At 43.1% G+C, this 24828-nt stretch overlaps 1 protein-coding gene across 1 annotated transcript in view; it reads right to left on the bottom strand.

Annotated features, from left to right (window-relative positions):
- Positions 1-23654, bottom strand: part of LOC135519676 (thrombospondin type-1 domain-containing protein 7A-like) — a 93882-nt gene extending 70228 nt beyond the window's left edge. The window contains exon 1 of the mRNA XM_064944913.1: positions 23479-23654. Coding sequence (XP_064800985.1) covers positions 23479-23654 — 176 coding nt within the window. The remainder of the gene's footprint in view (positions 1-23478) is intronic.
- Between the last annotated feature and the right edge of the window lie 1174 nt (positions 23655-24828).

The following is a 24828-nucleotide window of genomic DNA, read 5'->3' as shown; positions in this document are numbered from 1 at the left end:
GGGAGCATGACAGTAAGGTTGGGGGAACGGTTTCAGAGAGCATGACAGTGAGGTTGGGGGAACAGTTTCAGAGAGCATGACAGTGAGGTTGGGAGAACGGTTTCTGAGAGCATGACAGTGAGGTTGGGGGAACGGTTTCAGAGAGCATGACAGTGAGGTTGGGGGAACGGTTTCAGAGCGCATGACAGTGAGGTTGGGGGAACGGTTTCAGAGAGCATGACAGTGAGGTTAGGGGAACGGTTTCAGAGCGCATGACAGTGAGATTGGGGGAACGGTTTCAGAGCGCATGACAGTGAGGTTGGGGGAACGGTTTCAGAGCGCATGACAGTGAGGTTAGGGGAACGGTTCAGAGCACTTGACAGTGAGGTTGGGGGAACGGTTTCAGAGCGCATGACGGTGAGGTTGAGGGAACGGTTTCAGAGTGCATGACGGTGAGGTTGGGGGAACGGTTTCAGAGTGCATGACGGTGAGGTTGAGGGAACGGTTTCAGAGAGCATGACGGTGAGGTTGAGGGAACGGTTTCAGAGTGCATGACGGTGAGGTTGGGGGAACGGTTTCAGAGAGCATGACGGTGAGGTTGAGGGAACGGTTTCAGAGAGCATGACGGTGAGGTTGAGGGAACGGTTTCAGAGAGCATGACGGTGAGGTTAGGGGAACGGTTTCAGAGCGCATGACGGTGAAGTTGGGGGAACGGTTTCAGAGCGCATGACGGTGAGGTTGAGGGAACGGTTTCAGAGAGCATGACGGTGAGGTTGAGGGAACGGTTTCAGAGAGCATGACGGTGAGGTTGGGGGAACGGTTTCAGAGTGCATGACGGCGAGGTTGGGGGAACGGTTTCAGAGAGCATGACGGTGAGGTTGAGGGAACGGTTTCAGAGTGCATGATGGTGAGGTTGGGGGAACGGTTTCAGAGAGCTTGACGGTGAGGTAGGGGGAACGGTTTCAGAGAGCATGACGGTGAGGTTCGGGGAACGGTTTCAGAGAGCATGACGGTGAGGTTGGGGGAACGGTTTCAGAGTGCATGACGGTGAGGTTGAGGGAACGGTTTCAGAGTGCATGACGGTGAGGTTGGGGGAACGGTTTCAGAGAGCATGACGGTGAGGTTGAGGTAACGGTTTCAGAGAGCATGACGGTGAGGTTGAGGGAACGGTTTCAGAGAGCATGACGGTGAGGTTGAGGAACGGTTTCAGAGAGCATGACGGTGAGGTTGAGGGAACGGTTTCAGAGAGCATGACGGTGAGGTAGGGGGAACGGTTTCAGAGAGCATGACGGTGAGGTTCGGGGAACGGTTTCAGAGAGCATGACGGTGAGGTTGGGGGAACGGTTTCAGAGTGCATGACGGTGAGGTTGAGGGAACGGTTTCAGAGTGCATGACGGTGAGGTTGGGGGAACGGTTTCAGAGAGCATGACGGTGAGGTTGAGGTAACGGTTTCAGAGAGCATGACGGTGAGGTTGAGGGAACGGTTTCAGAGAGCATGACGGTGAGGTTGAGGGAACGGTTTCAGAGAGCATGACGGTGAGGTTGGGGGAACGGTTTCAGAGAGCACGACGGTGAGGTTGAGGGAACGGTTTCAGAGAGCATGACGGTGAGGTTGAGGGAGGTTTCGCTGCAGTCTCAGCAAAGTGTTGAGACGTTTACCGAGATCTCAGTTCTCAAATTGAGAGAAGTCCACTGTGAGGTCTTTTTAGGATGTTGGCAAATAATGTTATATTATGTTTACAAGAGAAGCATATAGTGAAAGGGCAAAGTAGTGATGATTTTATCGTTTATCGTCCTCTGATTTCCCTGTCAATATTTCTGGATTCTTGTATTAAATGTTCTGTTCATTCTGTAGGTATTGATCTGGCTGGGCATTTGACTCAAAATGTTTCAGTGTGTTGCTTGCCTGGATTGGTCGATCACTTGTTGAGTCCAATTCTTTCCAAATGAACACTTATCCTCCAATCCCGAAAACACTGCAATTGAAATGGTTAGTGAGTTTTCACCAAGCATCTGTACCACTGATTCATTGCAGTAGATAGAGCTTGTTAGCCATTCTCACCCATCCAGACATTGTTTCCGATGCTAAGAATAGAAATAATGATTGACAACTCCCGTTCCCAGAGGATCCAAGGTTCTCTCTCCCTCTAATTTGAGCCGTTTCATTGACACGTAGAGAAGAGAGCATGTCAACATCAGAGAGACTCATAAATTCTCACAAGCATTCACCCAGCTTCAAATATCACATCCTGGATCACGAGAAAGCACTTGTGTGCTTGTGGAAGTGCTCAACCACTTGAAAAAGCTTAAAACAAAGACTGAGATAACTGTTCAACAGTCTTATATTTATTACAAAACTGCAACTCCAGAACAAGTTAGAACCATAAACCATAAAAACATTGGCAACTAAAACCGTGGCTCACCTAACTTAAAAGACATCCCCTGACCAACATTTGGGCACAGCTAAAATGGCAGGTGAACTTATCACCAAGGTCAAAACAACTGTGACAATTAGCCACATCGTTAGCGTTCAGCCAATAGAAACAAAGAAACAATTAAGCACATAAACACAATTTGCGTAAAGGTTCAGATGGTGGATACGTTAACTTGGAACTGTTGAAGGTTTGTAAGTGAATAACTAAATACATACACAAAACACAACATGCTCTTAAATATGTAACTTGATTTTAATAAATATAAATGATGAAACCAGAATATCTTCTTCACAGTGCCTATGTGTTGCATGAGCATACTGTGTATGTACATGTTGCTTTGGACAATATTTTCTGCATGATGTGATATTTCCTGCATAGATGCGGAAGAAAGGACAAATACAGCGAGCGGGGATGAGGTAATCATCTCAATGTCAACTCCGTAACTAAGAACAAATCCTTTGAATTAGGATTCAGGGACTCCGCTGCATGCTATGCCAGTGAACATGACCGGTGTTCAGGCTGTGGCATCTTTGAGGATAAAATAAAGAGAAAATAAGTATTGGGTGTACTGCATTGACGTTATAGCATACTCTCCAAAGAACTGCTGGAAACTGTCAAAGGATTTAAGAGAGGTAAAGGTATTTTTTACGACAGTGAACTTGATCCAGCAGCACATTGCCTAATGATCCTGCCATGAGTGGAAGACGAAAGAGAACATCATTCTCTACAAGAAACATCAACTTCCTCAGAAACTCTGTTCTCCCGAAACCAATATATTCGTCACGTAAGGTTTCTGCTTCATCTCTTCGTTTAATTACACACCAGGGTTAAGCTCACTAAATGCAATTGTATAGCCTTTTACATTCCTCGTGTCACTATTACAGGAACACGAGCCCAGTTGGTCCCCGCGCTACACCAGAGTGACGAGTGGCGTTGCACCTAATGAAATCACGAGTCAGAAAAGGGCAGGGAGAAAAGTGTTAACCTGGAGCCACAGAAATAGCCACCGTGTCAACTGGAGGGGAGAGAACTGTGATCCCAATCTCAAGAATTTCCATCCACAGTGCTAATGCTCCAATCCCACTCATTTCCCCCCTCCGTGTTCCCCTGACAGCTCCCCCCTCTGTTAATTGGACAGATGGGGAGATTACGGAACCTCTGGGACACGGTTGCTAGGTGTCACACCCTGACCATAGTTTGCTTTGTAGGTTACTATGTTTTGTTTGGTCAGGGTGTGATATGAGTGGGCATTCTATGTTGTGTGTCTAGTTTGTCTGTTTCTGTGTTTGGCCTGATATGGTTCTCAATCAGAGGCAGGTGTTAGTCATTGTCTCTGATTGGGAACCATATTTAGGTAGCCTGTTTGGTGTTGGGTTTTGTGGGTGATTGTTCATGTTCCTTGTGTTAGTTTGCACCAGTTTAGGCTGTTTCGGGTTTCACGGTATGTTTATTGTTTTTGTATTGATTAGTGTTCTTTTTTTCATTAAAACATGAATCTAAATAGCCACGCCACATTTTGGTCCGACTCTCCTTCACATAAAGAAAGCCGATACAGAATCACCCACCACAACAGGACCAAGCGGCGTGGTGAAAATCAGCAGGAGAGGCAGCAATGTCTGGACTACACGACTTGAGAAGAGAGACAGGTGGGCGGTCGACCCAGGGAGAGTGTCCAGTGGGGTCATTTAGAAGGGTCGCCGTGGTTAGGAGGCCACGGAAGCGGACAATGTGGACTAAGACTATGGTGAAGTGGGGGCCACGTCCAGCACCAGAGCCGCCACCGCGGACAGATGCCCACCCAGACCCTCCCCAATAGGTTCAGGTTTTGCGGCCGGAGTCCGCAACTTGGGGGGGGTGTACTGTCACACCCTGACCATAGTTTGCTTTGTATGTTTTTATGTTTTGTTTGGTCAGGGTGTGATATGAGTGGGCATTCTATGTTGTGTGTCTAGTTTGTCTATTTCTATGTTTGGCCTGATATGGTTCTCAATCAGAGGCAGGCGTTAGTCATTCTCTGATTGGGAACCATATTTAGTTAGCCTGTTTGATGTTGGGTTTTGTGGGTGATTGTTCCTGTCTGTGTTTGCACCAGATAGGGCTCTTTAGGTTCTCACGTTTATTGTTTTTGTTAGTCTATTCATGTATAGTTTTCTTTATTAAAGAACCATGAATAGAAACCACGCTGCATTTTGGTCCGCCTCTCCTTCAACTCAAGAGAATCGTTACACTAGGCTATTAATGGTGGTCACGGGACAGACACAAATCTCGTAATTTGTCGCTTCTCTTTGGTGTAAAGGTCTCATACATGTTCTCAAAGGTTTTGGTTTTCAAACATTGCACACCAATTGCTGATTTTGTCCATATGGTTATTTACCAGCATAACCGTACACTGTCCCATATGAAATAAAATACATTTTTATTGGTCGGGTACACAAATTCTGCAGATATTATTGCTGGTGCAGTGAAATGCTTATGTTCCTAGCTCCACAGTGCAGTAATACCTAACAATACATGGTACTACAAAAAATAAAGGAATTTATAAATATACAGTGAGCTCCCAAAGTATTGGGACAGTGATTTTGTGTTTTGGCTCTACTCCAGCACCTTGGATTTGAAATGATACGATGAGGTTAAAGTGCAGACTGTCAAGTTTAATTTGAGGGTATTTTGATCCATATCGGCTGAGCTGTTTAGAAATTACAGCACTTTTTGTACAAAATGTAGTCCGCCAATTTTAGGGGACCAAAAGTATGGGGACAAATTCACTTGTACGTGTATTAAAGTAGTCAAATGTATAGTATTTGGTCCCATATTCCTAGCGCACAATGATTACATCAAACTTGTTGGATGCATTTGTTGGTAGTGTTTCAGATTATTTTGTCTCCCAATAGAAAATAAGGGTAAATAATGAATTGTGTCGTTTTGGAGTCACTTTTATTGTAAATAAGAATAGAATGTTTCAAAATACATCAATGTGGATGCTACCGTGATTACGGACAGTCCTGAATGAATCGTGAATAATGAGTGAGAAAGTTAGACACACAAATATCATATCCTATCAAGACATGGTAACCTCTCACTTTTACAATAGCAGGATATGTGTGTCTGTAAATTTCTCACATTATTCATGATTCATTTAATTCATTCAGTATTATCCAAAATCATGGTCGCATCTACATTAATGTAGACGTGTTTACAATAAAAGTGTTTCCAAAATGACACAATACATTATTTACCATTCATTTTTATTGGGTTCAAAATAATCTGAAATCATACACAATCCATGTCTCAATTGTCTCAAGGCTTAAAAATCCACCTGGATTCACCTGGTCAGTCTATGTCATGGAAAAAGCAGATATTAATATTTTGTACACATTGTACATACGAAGTGTGTTTAAAACAGTATTTAAATATTATTCAAGTGACCAGTGTTCAATGACTATGTACAAAGGGCGGCAGTCTCTAAGGCACAGGGTTGAGTATTGAGTGGTAGCTGGTTAGCAGGGTAATGGTCAAAGGCTGGCTAGTGGTGACTATTTAACAGTCTGATGCCCTGGAGATAGAAGCTGTTTTTCAGTCTCTCCATACCAGCTTAGATGCACCTGTACAGTCTTTGCCTTCTAGATGGTAGCAGTGTGAACAGATTGAACGATATTGATATCAATGTGTCAGTTTTCGAAAGACACAAGCTTGACAAAAGCCATACATATTTTATGTACACTGCGTTGGTGGATGTATGCAATACACTCTGTTTGCCCCTGCCAGCTGTGCAGCTCTCTACCCTGTCATTTCAAAGAGCCAATGTAAGGAACCAATATCAATAACTGATGCTAAACTGTACAAATCAAGGGGCCCCTGAAAGATTGGCCAGTGGCCAGTACATATTGCACAATCATATAGCTTGAGAGAGAAGGAGGTGCTATAAGAGATCCCCAAAGAATTCATTAGTTCCAGGAAAATGTACCAAATGGGGGGGGGGGATAATTGAGAGGTTTGTTTGTACACCAGAACAGTAGCATAAATCAGCATACACCAACACATGAGCCAATCTACTGAAGGATGTTCAGTGAACCATAGGAGTGATGAAACTGTATGAGGGCTGCCGGCCTGCCAGTGAATCCACATGGCTAAACCTGTAGTGTCCAGCATATGGACCACAAACGTACAAAATGAGAAATACATCTGAATTAACATTACTTTGAAAATGATTTGAGAACGTCTTTACAACTAACCTTTTGGATGAGATCCAGATGAGATCTAAAAGAAACATACGTTGGGTTGTATTTATAGACCATGAGCATCTTCCATATTCCTGATATTTATGCGACCACTGAATCCTCTATGAAGTAACGGAAAGCTACATGAGAGAGAAACTCATTAGCCACAAATAAACCACCCACAGTTCCTCACATCTGTTCCAGCTCCACACATTAGAACACACCACCTTCAATGAGTCAGTGTAACAAGATGCGCCATTCTCGGCTCTCTCTTTGGTGATGTCTTTGCAGGATTGCAGGTAGAGACTACAGCTTTTGCTGGTGTTTCATTGTGGATCGGGAGGCCTGAGGCCACACTCCTCGGAGGGGACACACACTCTTCGCTGTGATCACACCAGGGGTCGGGTGCAATAAAGGCTGCCACCCTCAATCTGCAGGCGAGGAGATGAATGAGCATACCTCTGTGTTTCTGCTCTTTGATTCCACCGCTGTGCTGAGCCAAGTAAACATGAGAGGAGAGGGGAGAGAGGGGATGGGGTTCTGTCTTAGAACACACACACACACACACACACACACACACACACACACACACACACACACACACACACACACACACACGCATACACACATATACACACACATACACACACACACACATACACACACACACACACACACACACACTGAAATCCACCCATTCAGACATGTGCCCACATGTCCATAGTTGCTTATTTTGTTCATTGATCAACGGAAACAATCAAGGGAGAGGTGACCGTCTGCTTTGAATCTGCAGCTTGATACGTCATCCTACTTACATACAAATCCCTCTTCCTCCAATTCACAGTATTTCTCAGCTCAGTGACAACCCGCAAATAGCACATTTAAATTCCATGCGAGTTAACACAATCACACTAAACACACATAAACGAATAGCTTTCCTGTATCTGGGATAGAACACGAACCCCAAGGGCAATACATTTTCCAAACGCAGCCAGAAACGCCGGGACTCATCTCGTCAAACATACAGTAGACACCTTTCCCTGTCACAACATCTCGAAGTTTCCACAGTTGAAGGTTTAATCACGTCGCGGTGGCAGGGCATCAGGATGGGTGGTGAGAGAGTGGCGAATCCATTACAGTGGTAATCAACAGAGAATGGGACAGGAGGGCAGAGGAGGTGAAGAGCTGCCAGGTAGGCAGGCTGGTGGCACACATAGTGGGGAGCAACAACAGCATGGGCATGGTGGTACTGTACCCAGACAGACAGACAGACATACATACAGACACAGATCCCCCTCTACATGCTGCCTCATGGTTCCATCTGTTAGTGTTAGGGGGCATGGATGGAGAAGAGGGGGAGAGCAAATATGACGACGGAAGCATTTCTGCCTCCAGTAAGTGTGTGTGTGTGTGTGTGTGTGTGTGTGTGTGTGTGTGTGTGTGTGCGTGCGTGCGTGCGTGCGTGCGTGCGTGCATGCGTGCGTGCGTGCGTGCGTGCGTGCGTGTGTGTGTGTGTGTGTGTGTTTGTGTGTGTTTGTGTGTGTGTGTGTGTGCTTCTGAGTGACACTGAAGACATTCAGTGTGACAACTGTGAGTGTGATTTGGGAATATTGTAGGGTAGATGTTCAAGGCTACATGGGATTTATTTCCTCTCAAAACATGTTGTACTGGCCTAGTCCAGGGTTCCGCAACTGGCGGCCCACGGGCCAAATTATTGTATTTTTATTTGATTATGTTGTCTGAGCAAAAAAATTAATGAAACGTAAATCTTTTTTTTTTATTGTTGGACATAAAAGATTGTAAAAACAACAGCAAAACAGCTCCAAGTGATTTACAATTTCTAAATCTGTTCCAAAATATTTCACACATAATAATGAGACGTGATCATATACAAATGTAAGCAAGGTTTGAAATTATTATGTTTTAGTCAAATATTATATCTGCAGTCTTCAAATTATTTGTAATTACGTTCCAGCCCCCTGACCATCCACTCAAGGTTTCTTTATATACATTAGTTGATGATCCCTGCCCTACTTCATGATTTATTTGTGTGAGTATACGACTGAAGGATATAAGATCGTTTTAGGGCTCAGAAATGTAACAACTACAAGACAATCCAATAGATCGGATTGAAATTGGAGCAACTGAGTGGTTTCAAGTCGAGCTCTGTAAAAGAGGGTCTGGGGGAGTCATCTGGAAAAGACGGTCTTACTTTGTTGCCGTGATCCTTAGCTTTGCCTTTCCAGGGTCAGATGACTTTATTCCAAAGTGTTCAAAGAGAACCCAGTAGGTAGACAGATCAAAGAAACCCAGTACCAGCCAAAGTCCATGTTCTTTAACAGTGCATTTCCTGTGAATCCAACACTACTTTACCATACCCCCCCCCCCCCCACGTCTCAAAGGGGAAATGAAAGGATGAGACGAGAACGATTCTCCCGTGGTAACACTTTGATATAGGATTTGAGGAACATAAAGTAATGCAATTTTCTAGAAACGACAAGAGAGATAGTGGGCTGGGTGTTGAAGTTGCTACAAGGGTATTTTGCTATAACATGGGAAAGTAGTTTGATTTTAGAGACTTATTTTATATACACTTTATAACACAGTCCTCTTCCTAAGAAATAGGAAAACAAGATGGACTGGTAAATAAGTCACCTGGTTTTCACAACAAGGCCGAAACACATTGGGATATAAGTTACATTTGAGAATACATTAATTTTGATGGATGGAAATAAATGCCGCTGAAATTGAACAGTGCACATCACATTTGAAGCCAAAGTCGTGTAGCAATACCCAGCCACTGAGGTAATAAAGAGAGAATCTCTGACTTAATCAATCTTCGGATGTGGCAGCAGCCTGGACTTGGGAAGTCAGATTACTCCCCTCGCCACATTATTCCATCCTGAAGGTCTGCATCTGTTTTCACGGCGCTCTTCTGTAGCTACTTCTCTGTTCTTCTTTCTCCCTCGTTCTCGTACCATCTTCTCTCCCTGTCTCAATGTCGGTCACTCTCGCTTCTCTTTCTCTCTGCAGTCTCTCCATCTTTCTCCTTGACTCTCTCCTTCTCTCTCCTTCTATCCTTCTCTCTCCCACTGTCTGCAACTTTTGCTCTCTTTTCTCTTTTTTCCTCTAAAAACAAAGGTACCCCAGACGAGAGAGATCGTACATGATGGGCATGTGAAATCCACTCAGACAACTGAGTATTATAATGTCATGCACCCTTAAAGGTTAATACAGGCTGTTCCCATGCAATAGACTTAAGCCTTTGATGATAACCAATTCATTTCACAGAGATAGTGGCGCAGTTGAAGGGAATTGATGCCACTGGGGATAGCCTCTCTCTCTTCTCTCTCCACTACTTATTCTCTTTCTCCTTCTCCTTCTCTCTCTTTCAAATCAAATCACATTTTATTTGTCACATGCGCCGAATACAACAGGTGTAGACCTTACAGTGAAAAGCTTACTTACAAGCCCTTAACCAACAATGCAGTTTTAAGAAAATACAAAAAAAAAAATACAAATAATAATACATATTTTTTTTTACATTTAAAATAAATAAAAAAATACACAAAGAAATTATATTTAAAAAAATCCTAGCTCTCTCCCGGCTTTCCTCTTTAGCAACAGCTTTGTCCATCTTTATTCACTGTAAAAAAAAAAATCACGACGCTGCTGTTCAAATGAAGTTGATTGGAAGCTGTTCATATGAAGTTGATTGGAAGCTGTTCATATGAAGTTGATTGGAAGCTGTTCAAATGAAGTTGATTGGAAGCTGTTCATATGAAGTTGATTGGAATGAATTGAAAATGGCGCTTTAGTTCGTTCAACCTATTCTATTCATTTTGCCTGAAATCAAAGAACTAATTTGACGGATTAATGTGATTTTTACAGTTGATTCAAGGTTCTAACAGCGGTGGGACAATGTAGCGACGGCAGCCTATCAGAAGAGTTTAAGGCGTGGCATATTGGAGGCGTGGTTTTCAGTTTGTTCTTTTTGCCCCACCGCCAGAATAAATGCAATTCCAGTTCATCTCGTCTATTGTATTCTTCATTCAAACATACCATGTACCTGGTCAGCATCTGTAATGAGAATTGTGTAAGTGCATGTGATACTAAAGATAAGGAAGCAAATGTCTTTTTATGATCTTATCGCACCTACATGTGACAGTCGTGTGTGTGTGTGGAGAATATGTAAACATTATTTATATTTATGAACAAACTTATTTTCTTGTTTTATAGAGAATTTATTAAATTGCTTGTAACCCAATTGGATAGCTTATTCTAAACCAAAAAGTGAATTGGGAACGAGATGGAAAAATTGGATTGAAATTTCATTTGGTTATTTATTAGGTTTAATCAAAGGGGAAAAGTAAGTTGAGTGTTGAAAGAAATAGGTTGCAACTTGAGATATACTTTGGTATTAATAAAATAAAACACACATTCAGTATTTGGTTTTCCATTGAGAAAACCTATGTTATTTACCTGGATCCAGGAAGTATTTTTTTCTAGGTTGATCCATTTTTTTACAGTGTTTCTCTGCATACTGTATCTCTCTTTTTTCCTCCACCTCTCTCTTGTTTCCTTCCCTCCATCTCTCTCCAATCCCACCCTGTCTCTCCACCCCCTCTTCCCCCCCCCCCACATGGTGTCTACTCTCCAGTCTGTGATCATGTAAATACCAGATGTAGTGGGGTCCTTGGGCCAAAGTGTTTCACACTAGGATCCGGGCAGTCAACCAGAGATGCCCTGAGCATAGAAGAGAGGATTTCAATGATATTAATCCTCTGAAAATTGCCATTTGCCCGGGTTAGATTTCATCTGAACCAGATCTAAGCGGTATAGTGCTGATCCAGTGCCTTCTTACACTGATTTGGATGTGTTATCAGTGGAAAACGTCTATTTTTAATGGCATCGGCGGTGGGGGATAGATGAAAGGATGTGTCCACATGCAACAACCACACACTGTACACAGATAAGCACACATATCCACACATCCCACCACCACTTCAGATCTGCAATAGTCTCACCAGAGGGTTCACCAGTGGGGTACAACAGCAGCAGGACTGACCTAGATTTTACACACACATATAATGCAAGGCGGTCGCACGTACGCTCACACACACAGATTCATGCACACACACAGGCACACATGCGCGCACACACGCAAACCTGTCTGTGTTCTGTTAAATTAAAGAAGGGCAGAGGAGCAACAGTCCTTCCCTTTTAAGTATTTGTTTTGTTGCTGTGTTGATTGTTTTGCACTGTTATTGTTACTGTGGCTTATTTTAAATAATCTTGCTCGTGATACCTCATTTTCTACTGCGGTTGAGCTCTTATTTTCTGCTAAATATCAGATTTGAAAAAAGTTAAACGACAAGAGCTTGGGACTATCAGCATTTTTGTCAAAATGTATTTATTGACAATGTTCTCTACCTATATAGTATATCATAAGTACTCCAATTCATGTTGTTAAGTAGAGAACACCATTCAAGTCAATGAGGGCTCGGAACATTAAAGCCAATTATCTCGGAATCATCTTTTAACAGATAGAACCTCATTGTCAAGCCCTCGACTCTCTCTCTTGCCACGAAGCTGTCTAAACTTTGGGTCTGCACTACCTCTCTACATCAGGGAGCCAGAATTGAACAAGTACAGGTGCGAAGGGTTTACATCATCACATAAAGCAGTCATCATATCACTGTTGCCATGGCTACAGCTTTCTAGCAGCTCCAGAAGAGGTGGAGGAATGACTGACAGCTGTGACAGCTGTGTAATCCCGCCGGCCCCTCTCTGGGAAGAAACGCAATCTTCATTAAAGCCCAGCCGCTCAGCCTAGCCGTCCACCGTAGACCCACCAACCAGAGAGATGAAGACAGGGAGAGATGGGAATGGTGTGGGAGGACTGAGTTTGGATTCGTAGAGCCAGCGCTTGATTAGGTTTATTATGACATGTAGAACCCGGGGGGAGGTTTCAAGGCACAGGCAGAGGCATGGTGAAAGACGCAAGATTTTTAGTTCAAATAAACAACAAACAGTCCAGTATTGTTTGGTATCTCAAGTAGCCAACCAGCTGAGAGGCAGAGGTGATGAATGGAATGGAATTGCAATGGTGATGCTCACTGGATAAATATGACACGTACAGATGGCTTAATAGCCCTTACATTAGTGGATAGAGCCATGGATAAAAACCGGCCTCACTCTTGTAATCAGTCATGTTTGGTCCATGTCTCCGTGGCAAATGTCATCACAGAGGTCAGCACCAACTCATGTCATCCATTCCTTATCTTGGTCTCTCCTGACACGCACGAATATCATCCTACTGTGTTTATCCTGGGTATTAGTCATAGTCGATGTTATTGTCCAAGTTATTATTGATGGTAATAGCCACTTGTGTCATTGTAGAAGGGACAAAACAATCAATCAATCAGATGTCCAAAATAATTGACAATAGACAAGTGAGACAAACTGCTCATATGACAGAAGAGGGTATGGTGAGAAAACTCTGTGGCACATTCAAGAGGATTTCCTAAAAGATTCTAGAGAGGTCAAATGTGGCATGATGAATTACTGTGCCCTGTGATGCCTGGCTGCCGGTTGGCTTCATGAATTCTCATAGAGACCTGTGTAGTGACTACACGAAGGATGAATCAACAAGAAATACCTTCTAATCAAGGTTTTTCATTGTGCCAATAGCAAATTGTTGTGGTTTCACTGGTTTGTGTGCATAATGCGTAATTTCTGAGTCCAGCAGGTTTTGATTATGCAAACCGCCAAAAGATGACCAAGTTTAATTTGCAGATTTTCTGATAGCACAGTGAGTGTTTTGATTGGAGGACTGAGAGAAGCAAACAATTACGTTGCTGCTTAAACTGTGTAATCACAATGTTATTCTTTCTGTAATATGAAACATAAGAGCAAAGAAATACACCAAAAATAATTGAAAATGATTAACTGATATATAATTGCAGTTCATATTAATCCCACGGATAGTTCCCTTTCAACACACTGGAATAATTGTTTTAAATGTGGGTCGAGCCCTAAGTCTCTTTTCACGACACTCTCGTATCATTCACACAACTTTAAGTGTAACACATTTAAAGAAATCCATAAATATCTAGTTGTACCAAGTTACTGTAACAATGTTCTGGAAATATCTGTGAAAAACAGAGGGAGAAAATAAAGGGAGAGAATAGAGGGAGAGAACAGAAAACAGCAGATCCCTCACTCTGAATCTGTCACATGTTTGTAGTGAGCTATAAGTGGAGGTGTGATTTACAGGAATACTCTTCCTACATTCCTGCAACCCAAGCATGCGCTATTACCAAAGGGTTTAGAGGCGCAAAAGCCAGTGAATGCATCTCTCTATAGGTGTGAATGTGGAGTTGCTAGTGCACGTGTGTGCATGCGTGTGTACGTGCATGTACAGGATGGTAGAGCATGTCTGTGAGCGAATGCCAGAGACCTGGTGTGAAGTGCCATGCGTGAGCCCTGGCCCCACGCCCAAACATCCACGTGAGCCAGGAATGAGGGAATGTGGAAACAGAGAGAATGGATGGATGGATTAATAGAGGAAGAGGTGGAGGAGGAGGAGGAGGTGGGGAGGCAAGGCTGCCAGCTCCCGAACACATTGACAGATAAATGAATGGATGGACGAATGGATGGATAGATGGATGGATAGATGGATGGAGGGATTACGGAGGAGAACAACATGAAGAAAGAGCAACGGATCAGCCATGCGGAATATACACTGTAGATTTATAGATGAACGGATACCAGAGAATTAGAGTGAACGAGTGGAGAAGCCAGAGGAGGCATCTACAGTAGCTAGCAAGGGAGCCAGAACAGCCCTGTGTGTTGACCAGGCCCCATGCGCCCTGCCCTGCCCCGCCATGGCTTACCTCTGCCTGGGGCCATCGGCTGCCCTCGCTCTAATCCAGAGGATTTTCATAAGTGATTAGCCCATGCGTGTGTGAAATTGACATTAAAGATGGTAGTACTGTGGGGAAGGACCCTACAAGCCTCAGACACCAACAGCTCTTCATGTACAAACACCATCTTAAAAGGGCTAGATGGCCAGGGATTCATGTCCCAGTATCACCAAGACAAGGTTAAAGAGTGGCTAAACACAGGCCCAACCGGGTTAAACCGTATATTACAGAGTGTTTTCAAGCATCAGGGATCTGCTAGCTATAGTCCGGTTAGAGCTACAGTAGCACTTGAGAACTGACAATTGTTGTTAGCTAACCACTTGATGGACCGTTCAGCATCCTACCTCAACACTTATAACCAATATGCAAAGCAACACTTCAGTACTAGATACGGTACAATTATTATATAAAACATGTGTAATACACGCCTGTGGTTCTCACTCTTAACCATATCATCACCAGATTCCATTCTCAGATATTGGCCCGTCAGGCGGAAGCAGAGATTGTCCTTCATTCTCATGCACTGTCTGACCCAGGAGGCTTGAGCGTTTGATTCCACTCCCATAGATTAAATCAATCTGTATTTACACATGATTACACGGAGCAGTATATTCATTCACCCTGGGATCACTGAGATAATGAAAGCAAAATGTATCTGGTGCCACATAGTAGGCCTTCATTACTCGGTATATTCATTGCATGCTACAGCCCAGCAGAGAATAGATTTCAATTACATTTCCATCACGCCATTGGTAATAATATACAAATAAGATAAGTAAAACCCAAACTCATACAAATGTATAAAAACGTAATCAAATGCGGTACATCGTTGGGCCTATGATGCGGTATGATGCAGTCAATGAACTCACCACAGAACTCAAACTAGATTCCCAAAACATTCCAATACAATGAGCACACAAGTCGTGCTCGTCCTGAAGTACTGCAACTGAGCAGGACTGAGGGATGGGTGGGTGGAGTGATGAATGGAAGGACGGATGGATGAATGGAAGGACGGATGGATGACCGGATGGACGGATTTCTCCACTTCTCCACGGTATGCCTTGATTACCATCAGCAGAGCAGAGGTGTGTGGACTCGAGACTCGTCTCACTAAAGTAAATGTCACTGCTCCCTCTCAGAGAGCCCATCTCCTCTCAACCCACTGAAGCTGCCTTATTGCTTCCCACGGGAGATGACAGTCGGTGTTGAATGCAACTCCCAGAGTCTAAATAGCATGTTTCCCCCAACGTATCCACTGACTGAATGAGAAGAGGTCCCCATGTTTCTGCTTTGGCCCAGTATGGATGAAGTAGTTGTCAGTCAAGGCACTGGGAGGACACAACCCTATGTCCCCGCACAATGTGTCCCCCTCGTCACCTGTCTCCTGTCCTCGTCTTTCAGGGGGCACTTGAGGAGATTAATAGGAAAGTGTAGGTCGGTCTATTCAATCATTCACTCATAGACTTTCATCAGAATTCTATAATATTCCACAACTTATCCCCTAATATTACCATTAATCTACTTACTCTCACCATACAAACACTAGTACATACAAGTAATAAATACCATTAAATACACGCTAAATACATTTATGACCGAGCTGCTGTCTAAATAGCATATGTTGTGAGCTGTTGGAATATTGCAGAATATGGTGTAAATGTGCAAATCCTCTTAAATCGCTATAAATAAAGTTTTGGGGATAAAGTGTAATCTGTAATCCGGCCTGCATCGCTATATCAGTCATGATCCGTTTTCAGTGTAAACTCTGCGATTTAGATTAAAGGTAGATTCAGCGATATGACGTAGATGCAGAAAGCACATAACATAGTGGGTCTATTTCCGCAATAACTAAGAGTGCCGAAGCGCGAGGCTCAACTTGTTTTGGGTCGGTGGCCACTGAAGTGAACCCGTGCACATGCGCAGAGATACTGTGTGTGACCATGTGAGAGCGAAGTCTTGCATCTTGCTCATCTCAATCTCTGTGGTGCTGCTTATGGCAACGTCACTTCGCTGAGTCTTTAAACAAACTCTTGTGCTTCCTGGCCTGCACACTGCTGCGTCTACGTGGGACTGGACAACTTTAGGATGAATGGGCCGTTTTCACAAAGTACCGTTTTTTTGGGCGACAAGGATACAGCTTAATCTGCTTATGCAACATATGCATGAAAAATAACAGTTTCACCCTCCACTACAACCCCAATGTGGGTCAAAAGAAGAGATTTTGATAACATGAGATGTCAGCGCAGTTCTCTATGAATCTCTATCATCAAACACGTTTCTACGTGATGAAATATCTGAGTTCAAAGGTGCTGTTACAGATGTTACAACAGGGGCAAAACTTGAAACCAACCCCAAACCGTTCATCTTGATACAAAACAAACACAAATCTTCTTTGAAATGTTTCACCCTCCCTTTCCATGGCAGAAATCTGCTGACGCTGTGTGTAAGTTGTATTGCAGTTGTTGCCGCTCTCCAGAAATATGAATACACCGTGGGCTGCAGTGCTGCTGAGTGCTCAGTTTCCAATCTGGATGTGAGACCAGTCACACGCTACTGCTTCAGTTATCGCCCATTAGAGCCAAACTGAAAAATGGAATATACAAGAAAACACTTGCATGCTATGATCTCCAACTCCCGAAGGAAATCACCTTCATTTATTCATGGGCTAAATATGCAGCCTGTTGCCATGGGTCTTAAAGAGTGGCCAGCCAATTATAATTCAGAAGCTGGTATGCCCTCAGGTACTATGGTAATGAGGGTCAACATGGGTCATATTAAAATGCACTCAATAAAATGAAGCTGGGCTCCATAAGGATACATTCAATTGGGATGTTGCCAGAGATATCCCCCACGGCCATATCCTCAGACAGCATCTCTTACTGAGGCAGCTAGACGTGGGCTTGTGTCCTGCCAAAGGCACTTGTCGATCTATAACACTGTACATTCAAGTGATAGCACAAGACTATTAAAAACCAGGCCTTAATGTTTATTCAGTACTGCTGTTTTTTTTCCTGGTAGTTCATTGATTGATTGATTGATTAATTTCTTAATTGATTTGGCCAGATAGTCCACTCTCCTGGAGTCCAAGGTCTGAGTCAGATCCAGAATAGAGAGGAAGGAAGAACAACAGTCACTCTATGGATCTTGGCCCGGGTTTGAATTACCCTGGTCTAGTGGGAGTCTGGAAGAGTGGGACATGCTGTGCTTGTTTTACAATGATAATGACCTTAGGTTATGGTATTGAGTGTCTGACCTTTTCCCTCATATGCTTTCCAGACAGGCTCTGGTGCGTACAACACTACATGACCAAAAGTATGTGGACAACTGCTCATCAAACACCTCATTCCAGAATCATAGGCATTAATATGGAGTTGGTCCCCCCTTTGCTGCTAAACAGCCTCCACTCTTCTGGGAATGCTTTTCACTACATGTTGGAACATTGCTGCGGGGACTTGCTTCCAGTCAGCAACAAGAGCATTAGTGAGGTCGGGCACTGATGTTAGGCGATTAGACCTGGTTTGCAGTTGGTGTTCTAATTCATCCCAAAGGTGTTCGATGGGATTGGGCTCAGGGCTCTGTACAGACCAGTCAAGTTCTTCCACACCGATCTCGACAAAACATTTTTTTATGGACCTCGCTTTGTGCATGGGTGCCTTCCCCAAACTGTTGCTACAAAGTTGGAAGCACAGAATCGTCTAGAATGTCATTGTACTGTTGATTTCTCTTCCCTGGAACTAATGGGCCTAGCCCGAACCATGAAAAACAGCCTCAGACCATTACTCATCCTCCACCTAACTTTAGAGTTGGCACTATGCATTCGAGCATGTAGCGTTCTCCTGGCATCCGCCAAACCCAGATTCGTATTTCGGACAGCCAGATGGTGAAGTGTGATTCATCACTCCCGAGAACACGTTCCACTGCTCCGGAGTCCAATGGCGCTGAGCTTTACACCACTCCAGCCGATGCTTGGCATTCCGCATGGTGATCTTAGGCTTGTGTGCGGCTGCTCGGCATTGGAAACCCATTTCATGAAGCTCCCGATGAACAGTTCTTGTGCTGACGTTGCTTCCAGAGACAGTTTGAATCTTGGTAGTGAGTGTTGCAACCGAGGACAGACGATTTTTTGCTCTATGCGCTTCAGCACTCGGCGATCCTGTTCTGTGAGCTTGTGTGGCCTACCACTTCGCGGCTGAGCCTAGATGTTTTCACTTCACAATAACAGCACTTAAAGTTGACCGAGGCAGAGATTAGACTAACTGTCTTGTTGGAAAGGTGGCATCCTATGATGATGCCACGTTGAAAGTTACTGAGCTCTTCAGTAAGGCCATTCTACTGCCAATGTTTGTCTATGGAGATTGCATGGCGGTGTGCTCGATTTTATATATCTGCCAGCAACGGGTGTGGCTGAAATAGCCAAATCCACTGATTTGAATGGGTGTCCACATACTTTGTATATATAGTGTATTTTGTCATAGCAGGTGGTTGGGACTGGGAGAGCCACTAACAGCTAGGTCGGGTGACATAACTCACTGCTGGAGCCATCGTTAGGTGGAAATGTATTCAGTAACAATGGCCTGTCAGTGCTCTTCACACTGGCCCATCTCATTGAGGGATGACATCAGTCCAGCATCATGGTTACACATACAGTAGCTACAGTGTGTCCACAACACTAGAGGTGCAGCAGTGGGCTACTTGGTTCAATTGTATTTTGAGTTGCAAGGGGTCATCTACATTTCCTTCCTAGAAACACCCATATTGGCACAAGTGGTTGGGAGGCGGGCCAACGGTGTGTCGTCTGTAGGCCTGGTGCGAGATGTACATTCTAGCTGATCACTGCAATCAAACATCCTATTTTGTTAGGTGGATAAAACCAGGAATTTGTTAAACAGTAAATGACATAATTCCTGTAATAACCGTGTCTGCCCTGCAGCTGGGCCTGCCTGTTTCGCTGGGGCAGGCTGCTGTAATGAGCGAGCTTCTCACAATCTCTCTCTCCGGTGCTTGTATGACATTTCAAAACGCAATTGCGGGGAAAAAAAACAAACTTTGCAAGCAATTTGTTTTCCATATTAAAGAGAGGGTCTCAGCTGTTTTTTCTCAACGATCATTACTGAGCTCAAAGCACACTGTTTTACAGTCAAGATATCTGACATGGGTTTGACCTGGTCAGTCTATGTCATGGAAAGAGCAGGAGTTCCTAATGTTTTCTACACTCAGTGTAGCTAATGTGTTTTGAGTTTCCACTTCTTCAGGTGGTGAATTAGCACCAATTTAATTTGGCCTATACAGTCAAAGTCGGAAGTTTACATACACTTAGGTTGAAGTCATTATAACTTGTTTTTAAACCACTCCACAAATGTCTTGTTAACAAACTATAGTTTTGGCAAGTCGGTTATAGGACATCTACTTTGTACATGACACAAGCAATTTTTCCAACAATTGTTTACAGACAGATTATTTCACTTATAATTAACTGTATCACAATTCCAATGTGTCAGAAGTTTACATACACTAAATTGACTGTGCCTTTAAATAGCTTACATAATTCCAGAAAATGATGTCATGGCTTAGAAGATTCTGATAGGCTAATTGACATAATTTGAGTCAATTGGAGGTGTACCTGTGGATGTATTTCAAGGCCGACCTTTAAAATCAAAAGAAATCAGCCAAGAACTCAGGAAAAGAATTGTAGCCCACCACAAGTTTGGTTCATCCTTGGGAGCAATTTCAAAACGCCTTAAGGTACCATGTTCATCTGTACAAACAAAGGTACACAAGTATAAACATCATGGCACCAAACAGCCGTCATACCGCTCAGGAAGGAGACACATTCAGTCTCCTAGAGATGAACGTACTTTGGTGCGAAAAGTGTAAATCAATCCCAGAACAACAGCAAATTACCTTGTCAAGATGCTGGAGGAAACAGGTACAACATTATCTATATCCACAGTAAAATGAGTCCTATAAAGTCAACAAAGTCAAGGTACTGGAGTGGCCATCACAAAGCCCTGACCTCAATCCATTAAAAAATGTGTGGGCAGAACTGAAAAAGCGTGTGCGAGCAAGGCCAACAAACATGACTCGGTTTGACTTGGTTACACCAGCTCTGTCAGGAGGAATGGGCCAAAATTCACCCAACTTATTGTGGGAAGCTTGTGGAAGGCTACCCGAAACGTTTGAACCAAGTTAAACAATGTAAAGGCAATGTTACCAAATACTAATTGAGTGTATTTAAACTTCTGACCCACTGGGAATGTGATGAAAGAAATAATAGCTGAAATAAATCATTCTCTCTACTATTATTCTGACATTTCACATTCTTAAAATAAAGTGGTGATCCTAACTGACCTAAAACAGGGGATTTTTACTAGGATTAAATGTCAGGAATTGTGAAAAACGGAGTTTAAATGTATTTGGCTGAGGTGTATGTAAACTTCCGACTTCAACTGTATATAATATTAGTGCACATACAGATGAAGACAAATTCATCTCTATTGAACAAGTCCAATTTTGACAGTAAAATATAACAAAAATAGCCTAATTGTCAACTCAAAATTCATGTCAATCACTGGATTAGGTTGCATATCCAAATACACTGAATTTCTGCTTGGACATGTTACATCTAACAACGTATTTATTGAATACCATCTCAGTAGTCTATTATACTTGTTAAAAGGATCCGCCCCTTTCTTTTAATGTTCGCTTAAAATGACATACCCAGATCTAACTGCCTGTAGTTCAGGCCCTGAAGCAAGGATATGCATATTCATGGTACCATTTGAAAGGAAACACTTTGAGATTTGTGGAAATGTGAAAGGAGTGTACGAATATATAACACAATAGATCTGGTAAAAGATAATACAAAGAAAAAAACAACCGTTATTTTGTATATTTTTTGTACCATCACCTTTGAAATGCAACAGAAAGGCCATAATGTATTATTCCAGCCCAGGTGCAATTTAGATTTTGGCCACTAGATGACAGCAATGTATGTGCAAAGTTTTAGACTGATCCAATGAACCATTGTATTTCTATCACGACTGCCCAAATGTGCCTAATTTGTTTATTAATAACTTTCCATTTTCAAAATTGTGCACTCTCCTAGCACTCTCCTAGCATGGTATTATTTCACTGTAATAGCTACTGTAAATTGGACAATGCAGTTAGAGTAACAAGAATTTAAGTTTTCTGCCAACATCAGATATGTCTATGTCCTGGGAAATGTTCTTGTTACTTAAAACCTCATGCTAATCGCATTAGCCTATGTTAGCTCAACCATCCCATGGAAGGGACACCGATCCCAAAGAAGTTTAAAGCATTGTGAATGACTCTATAATGACTTTAGAAGATGATGACTCAAATGTACCCCATGGTTTGACGCAGCAGATTTGTTCTTTAGTGGTAACCATTTTAGCAATAACCATGCATGTTTCAGGTGGCTAACAGGTCTAGGGGAGGAAAAAATTGTGTAAACCATGAGTAGGCCAGAGAGAGAGAGAGAGAGAGAGCCAGTCTGGTAAAAGGGGATTGGGATGATCAGAAGTCAGGGACGATGCCTACGTAATCTGAATAATGGATCATCTGTTTCCCAATGGCAGATTAGGACCTGGAGAAGCGCAAAGGGGAACGTTGGAGATGCATCAGGCTCTCCTGCTAGGTTGTGCTGTAACACAGATAATGGTTCTGAACCACACAGGTGAACATCTCTATTGTCATTGTCACTGTCAATGTTTTTTTTCAACCATTATTTAACTAGGCAAGTCAGTTAAGAACAAATTCTTATTTTACAATGACAGCCTACCCTGGCCCAACCCTTCACTAACCCAGACTACGCTGGGACAATTCTGCGCCGCCCTATGGGACTCCCAATTACGGCTGGTTGTGATACAGCCCAGGATCAAACCAGGGTCTGTAGTGATAACTCTAGCACTGAGATGCTGTGCCTTAGACCACTCTTTGTAATGTATTCATGCTTCCCCACAACACAGCAGGACATTTGCCAACTGCATTTCTATGTCATTACAAGTTGCTTGATGGTATTCAAATTATATTGGTGAATATTTGATAAGATGTCACATATGAAGATACCTCTTCAATTGGAAGAGTCACACCAAACACTGTTGGTTTGATGGTGTCATACCAGTACAAGTCAGGACAGTTGGAGTATCCCCATTTAAATCCCATGGGGTCCGAGTGAGAGTTCAAGGAGTGGGGTAGCGTAGTTCCAAAGCCTCATTTGTTGTGTACTCTAGGTTGATCTCTGGCCTTGAATGGGACACACAGTCACACTGTACACACACTGATAATTGCCTTGGCCTCCGATGGGCACGCATGCTGGTGCAATCCTGACAGCTCCGCCCTACAGACTACAGCAGTACTGCCACTCCACTAACGGAAACTAATGAAGCGCACACAGCACCAAACTGCAAGAGGAATTCCACCCACAGTGTGACTGTGTGTGTGTGTGTGTGACTGTGTGTGTGTGTGTGTGACTGTGTGTGTTTGTGTGCTAGTGTGTGTGTATGTGAGTGTGTGCTAGTGTGTGTGTATGTGAGTGTGTGCTAGTGTGTGTGTGTGTTTGTGTGACTGTGTGAGTGTGTGCTAGTGTGTGTGTGTTTGTGTGACTGTGTGTGTGTGTGTGTGTGTGTGTGTGTGTGTGTGTGTGTGTGTGTGTGTGTGTGTGTGTGTGTGTGTGTGTGTGTGTGTGTGTGTGTGTGTGTGTGTGTGTGTGATTGTGTGTGTGTGACTGTCTGTGTGTGATTGTGTGTGTGTGTGTGTGTGTGTGTGTGTGTGTGTGTGTGTGTGTGTGTAATTGAGAGATATGGGATAGAAATAACTGTGTGATAGAGAGCCTTAAACCCTCCAAGGATCTCTTCAAGGCTTGTAACACTACTATACACCACCATATCATCCTCTTACTCTTTCACAATCTCCTCATTATCATCATCATCATCATCATCACTGCCTTCATCAACCTTATTCTCAACAGGTTTCTCCTCCTTCACCTCATCATCATTGTCGTCATCATCCTCATCTTCTTCAAGAACATCATTATCAAGACTGTGGCAGCCAGTGCCTGTTTTCGCTTTTGTCATTTAAATAGAACCCTCCGGAGGAAAATATCCCTGAATTCACTGCACCTCAAAACATAGATCATATTTTCATGAAGCCAATAAAAGCAACGTGAGCCAATTCCCTATAGTTTGAAGACAGAGCTGTATTTCAGCAACTCATCACTATGCAAACATCACAGCAGCATTTGTCACCAGAATATTCCCTCCTCCACTGACTGCTCTCTCTGAAATGTGCACAAACATAATCATATATTATGAAAAGAGCTGAAATGCACAAAAATTCGAATGCAAATGCAATGATACCACATTTCAGTCATTTAGCAAACACTCTTATTCAGAGCGACATACAGTAAGTAGTGAGTGTATACATTTTTCATACTGTGTGTGTGTGTGTGTGTGTGTGTGTGTGTGTATGCATTTTTCATACTTCATCGTACTGGTCCCCTCGTGGGAACTTAACCCACAACCCTGGCCTTGCAAGCTCCATGCTCCAACAACTGAGCCACACAGGACACATTTTGATAAAAGTGCTTGAAAGCACAGAAATAAATTGCTCTACTGTAGGTTATCTCCAAGCTCTGTGGCGTCACCAAACCAAAGAAGAAAAATAAAAAAACAACAACATTTTATTCTAAAATTCTAAAACAAATAAAAACTTCTATCCTAGAATCAATAGTCTTCCTTTAGTTGGAAAGAACAGAAAGCCTCCTCACAGAGGGTTACATATCACAGTGAAGACCTAATGTGATGTGGCTATAGGCAGTATGAGGTATGTGTGTGTGTATATATATGTGTGTTTGTGTTTATATATTGTGTTTGTGCAGGTGTGTGTGTGTGTGTGTGTGTGTGTGTAGTGTGGGAGAGTAGTGTAATCGTAATGATCTACACTGGGAAAGATCTAGCCCCTGACGCTCAATTTCTTAGGGCAGGGCTGCTCCCTGGAACGTCTGTCTTGAGCAAATCCCTAGTCCTTTAATCTCCTTACTCAGCTACATCCTCTTTAAAGATGCAGAAAGCGCGAGACACAACGACATTCCATCGATTCAGGACTGGCGCTGGGCTGAGCTGTTCAGTGGGTTGGGAAGGGGGGGGGGGTATTTTGCCCTCATCTAGTCCTATGAGGGGGAGGGAGGTGAGCAAGCGAAGAGTTAACTATCATCTCGAGGGCCAAGGAGATTTTCCCATATATTTTTTA

This window comes from Oncorhynchus masou, chromosome 29 (assembly GCF_036934945.1).
Source record: "Oncorhynchus masou masou isolate Uvic2021 chromosome 29, UVic_Omas_1.1, whole genome shotgun sequence".
Classification (NCBI taxonomy): Eukaryota; Metazoa; Chordata; class Actinopteri; order Salmoniformes; family Salmonidae; genus Oncorhynchus; species Oncorhynchus masou.
The sequence above is the reverse complement of the archived record's forward strand: the minus strand, read 5'-3'. Positions and strand labels throughout refer to the sequence as shown.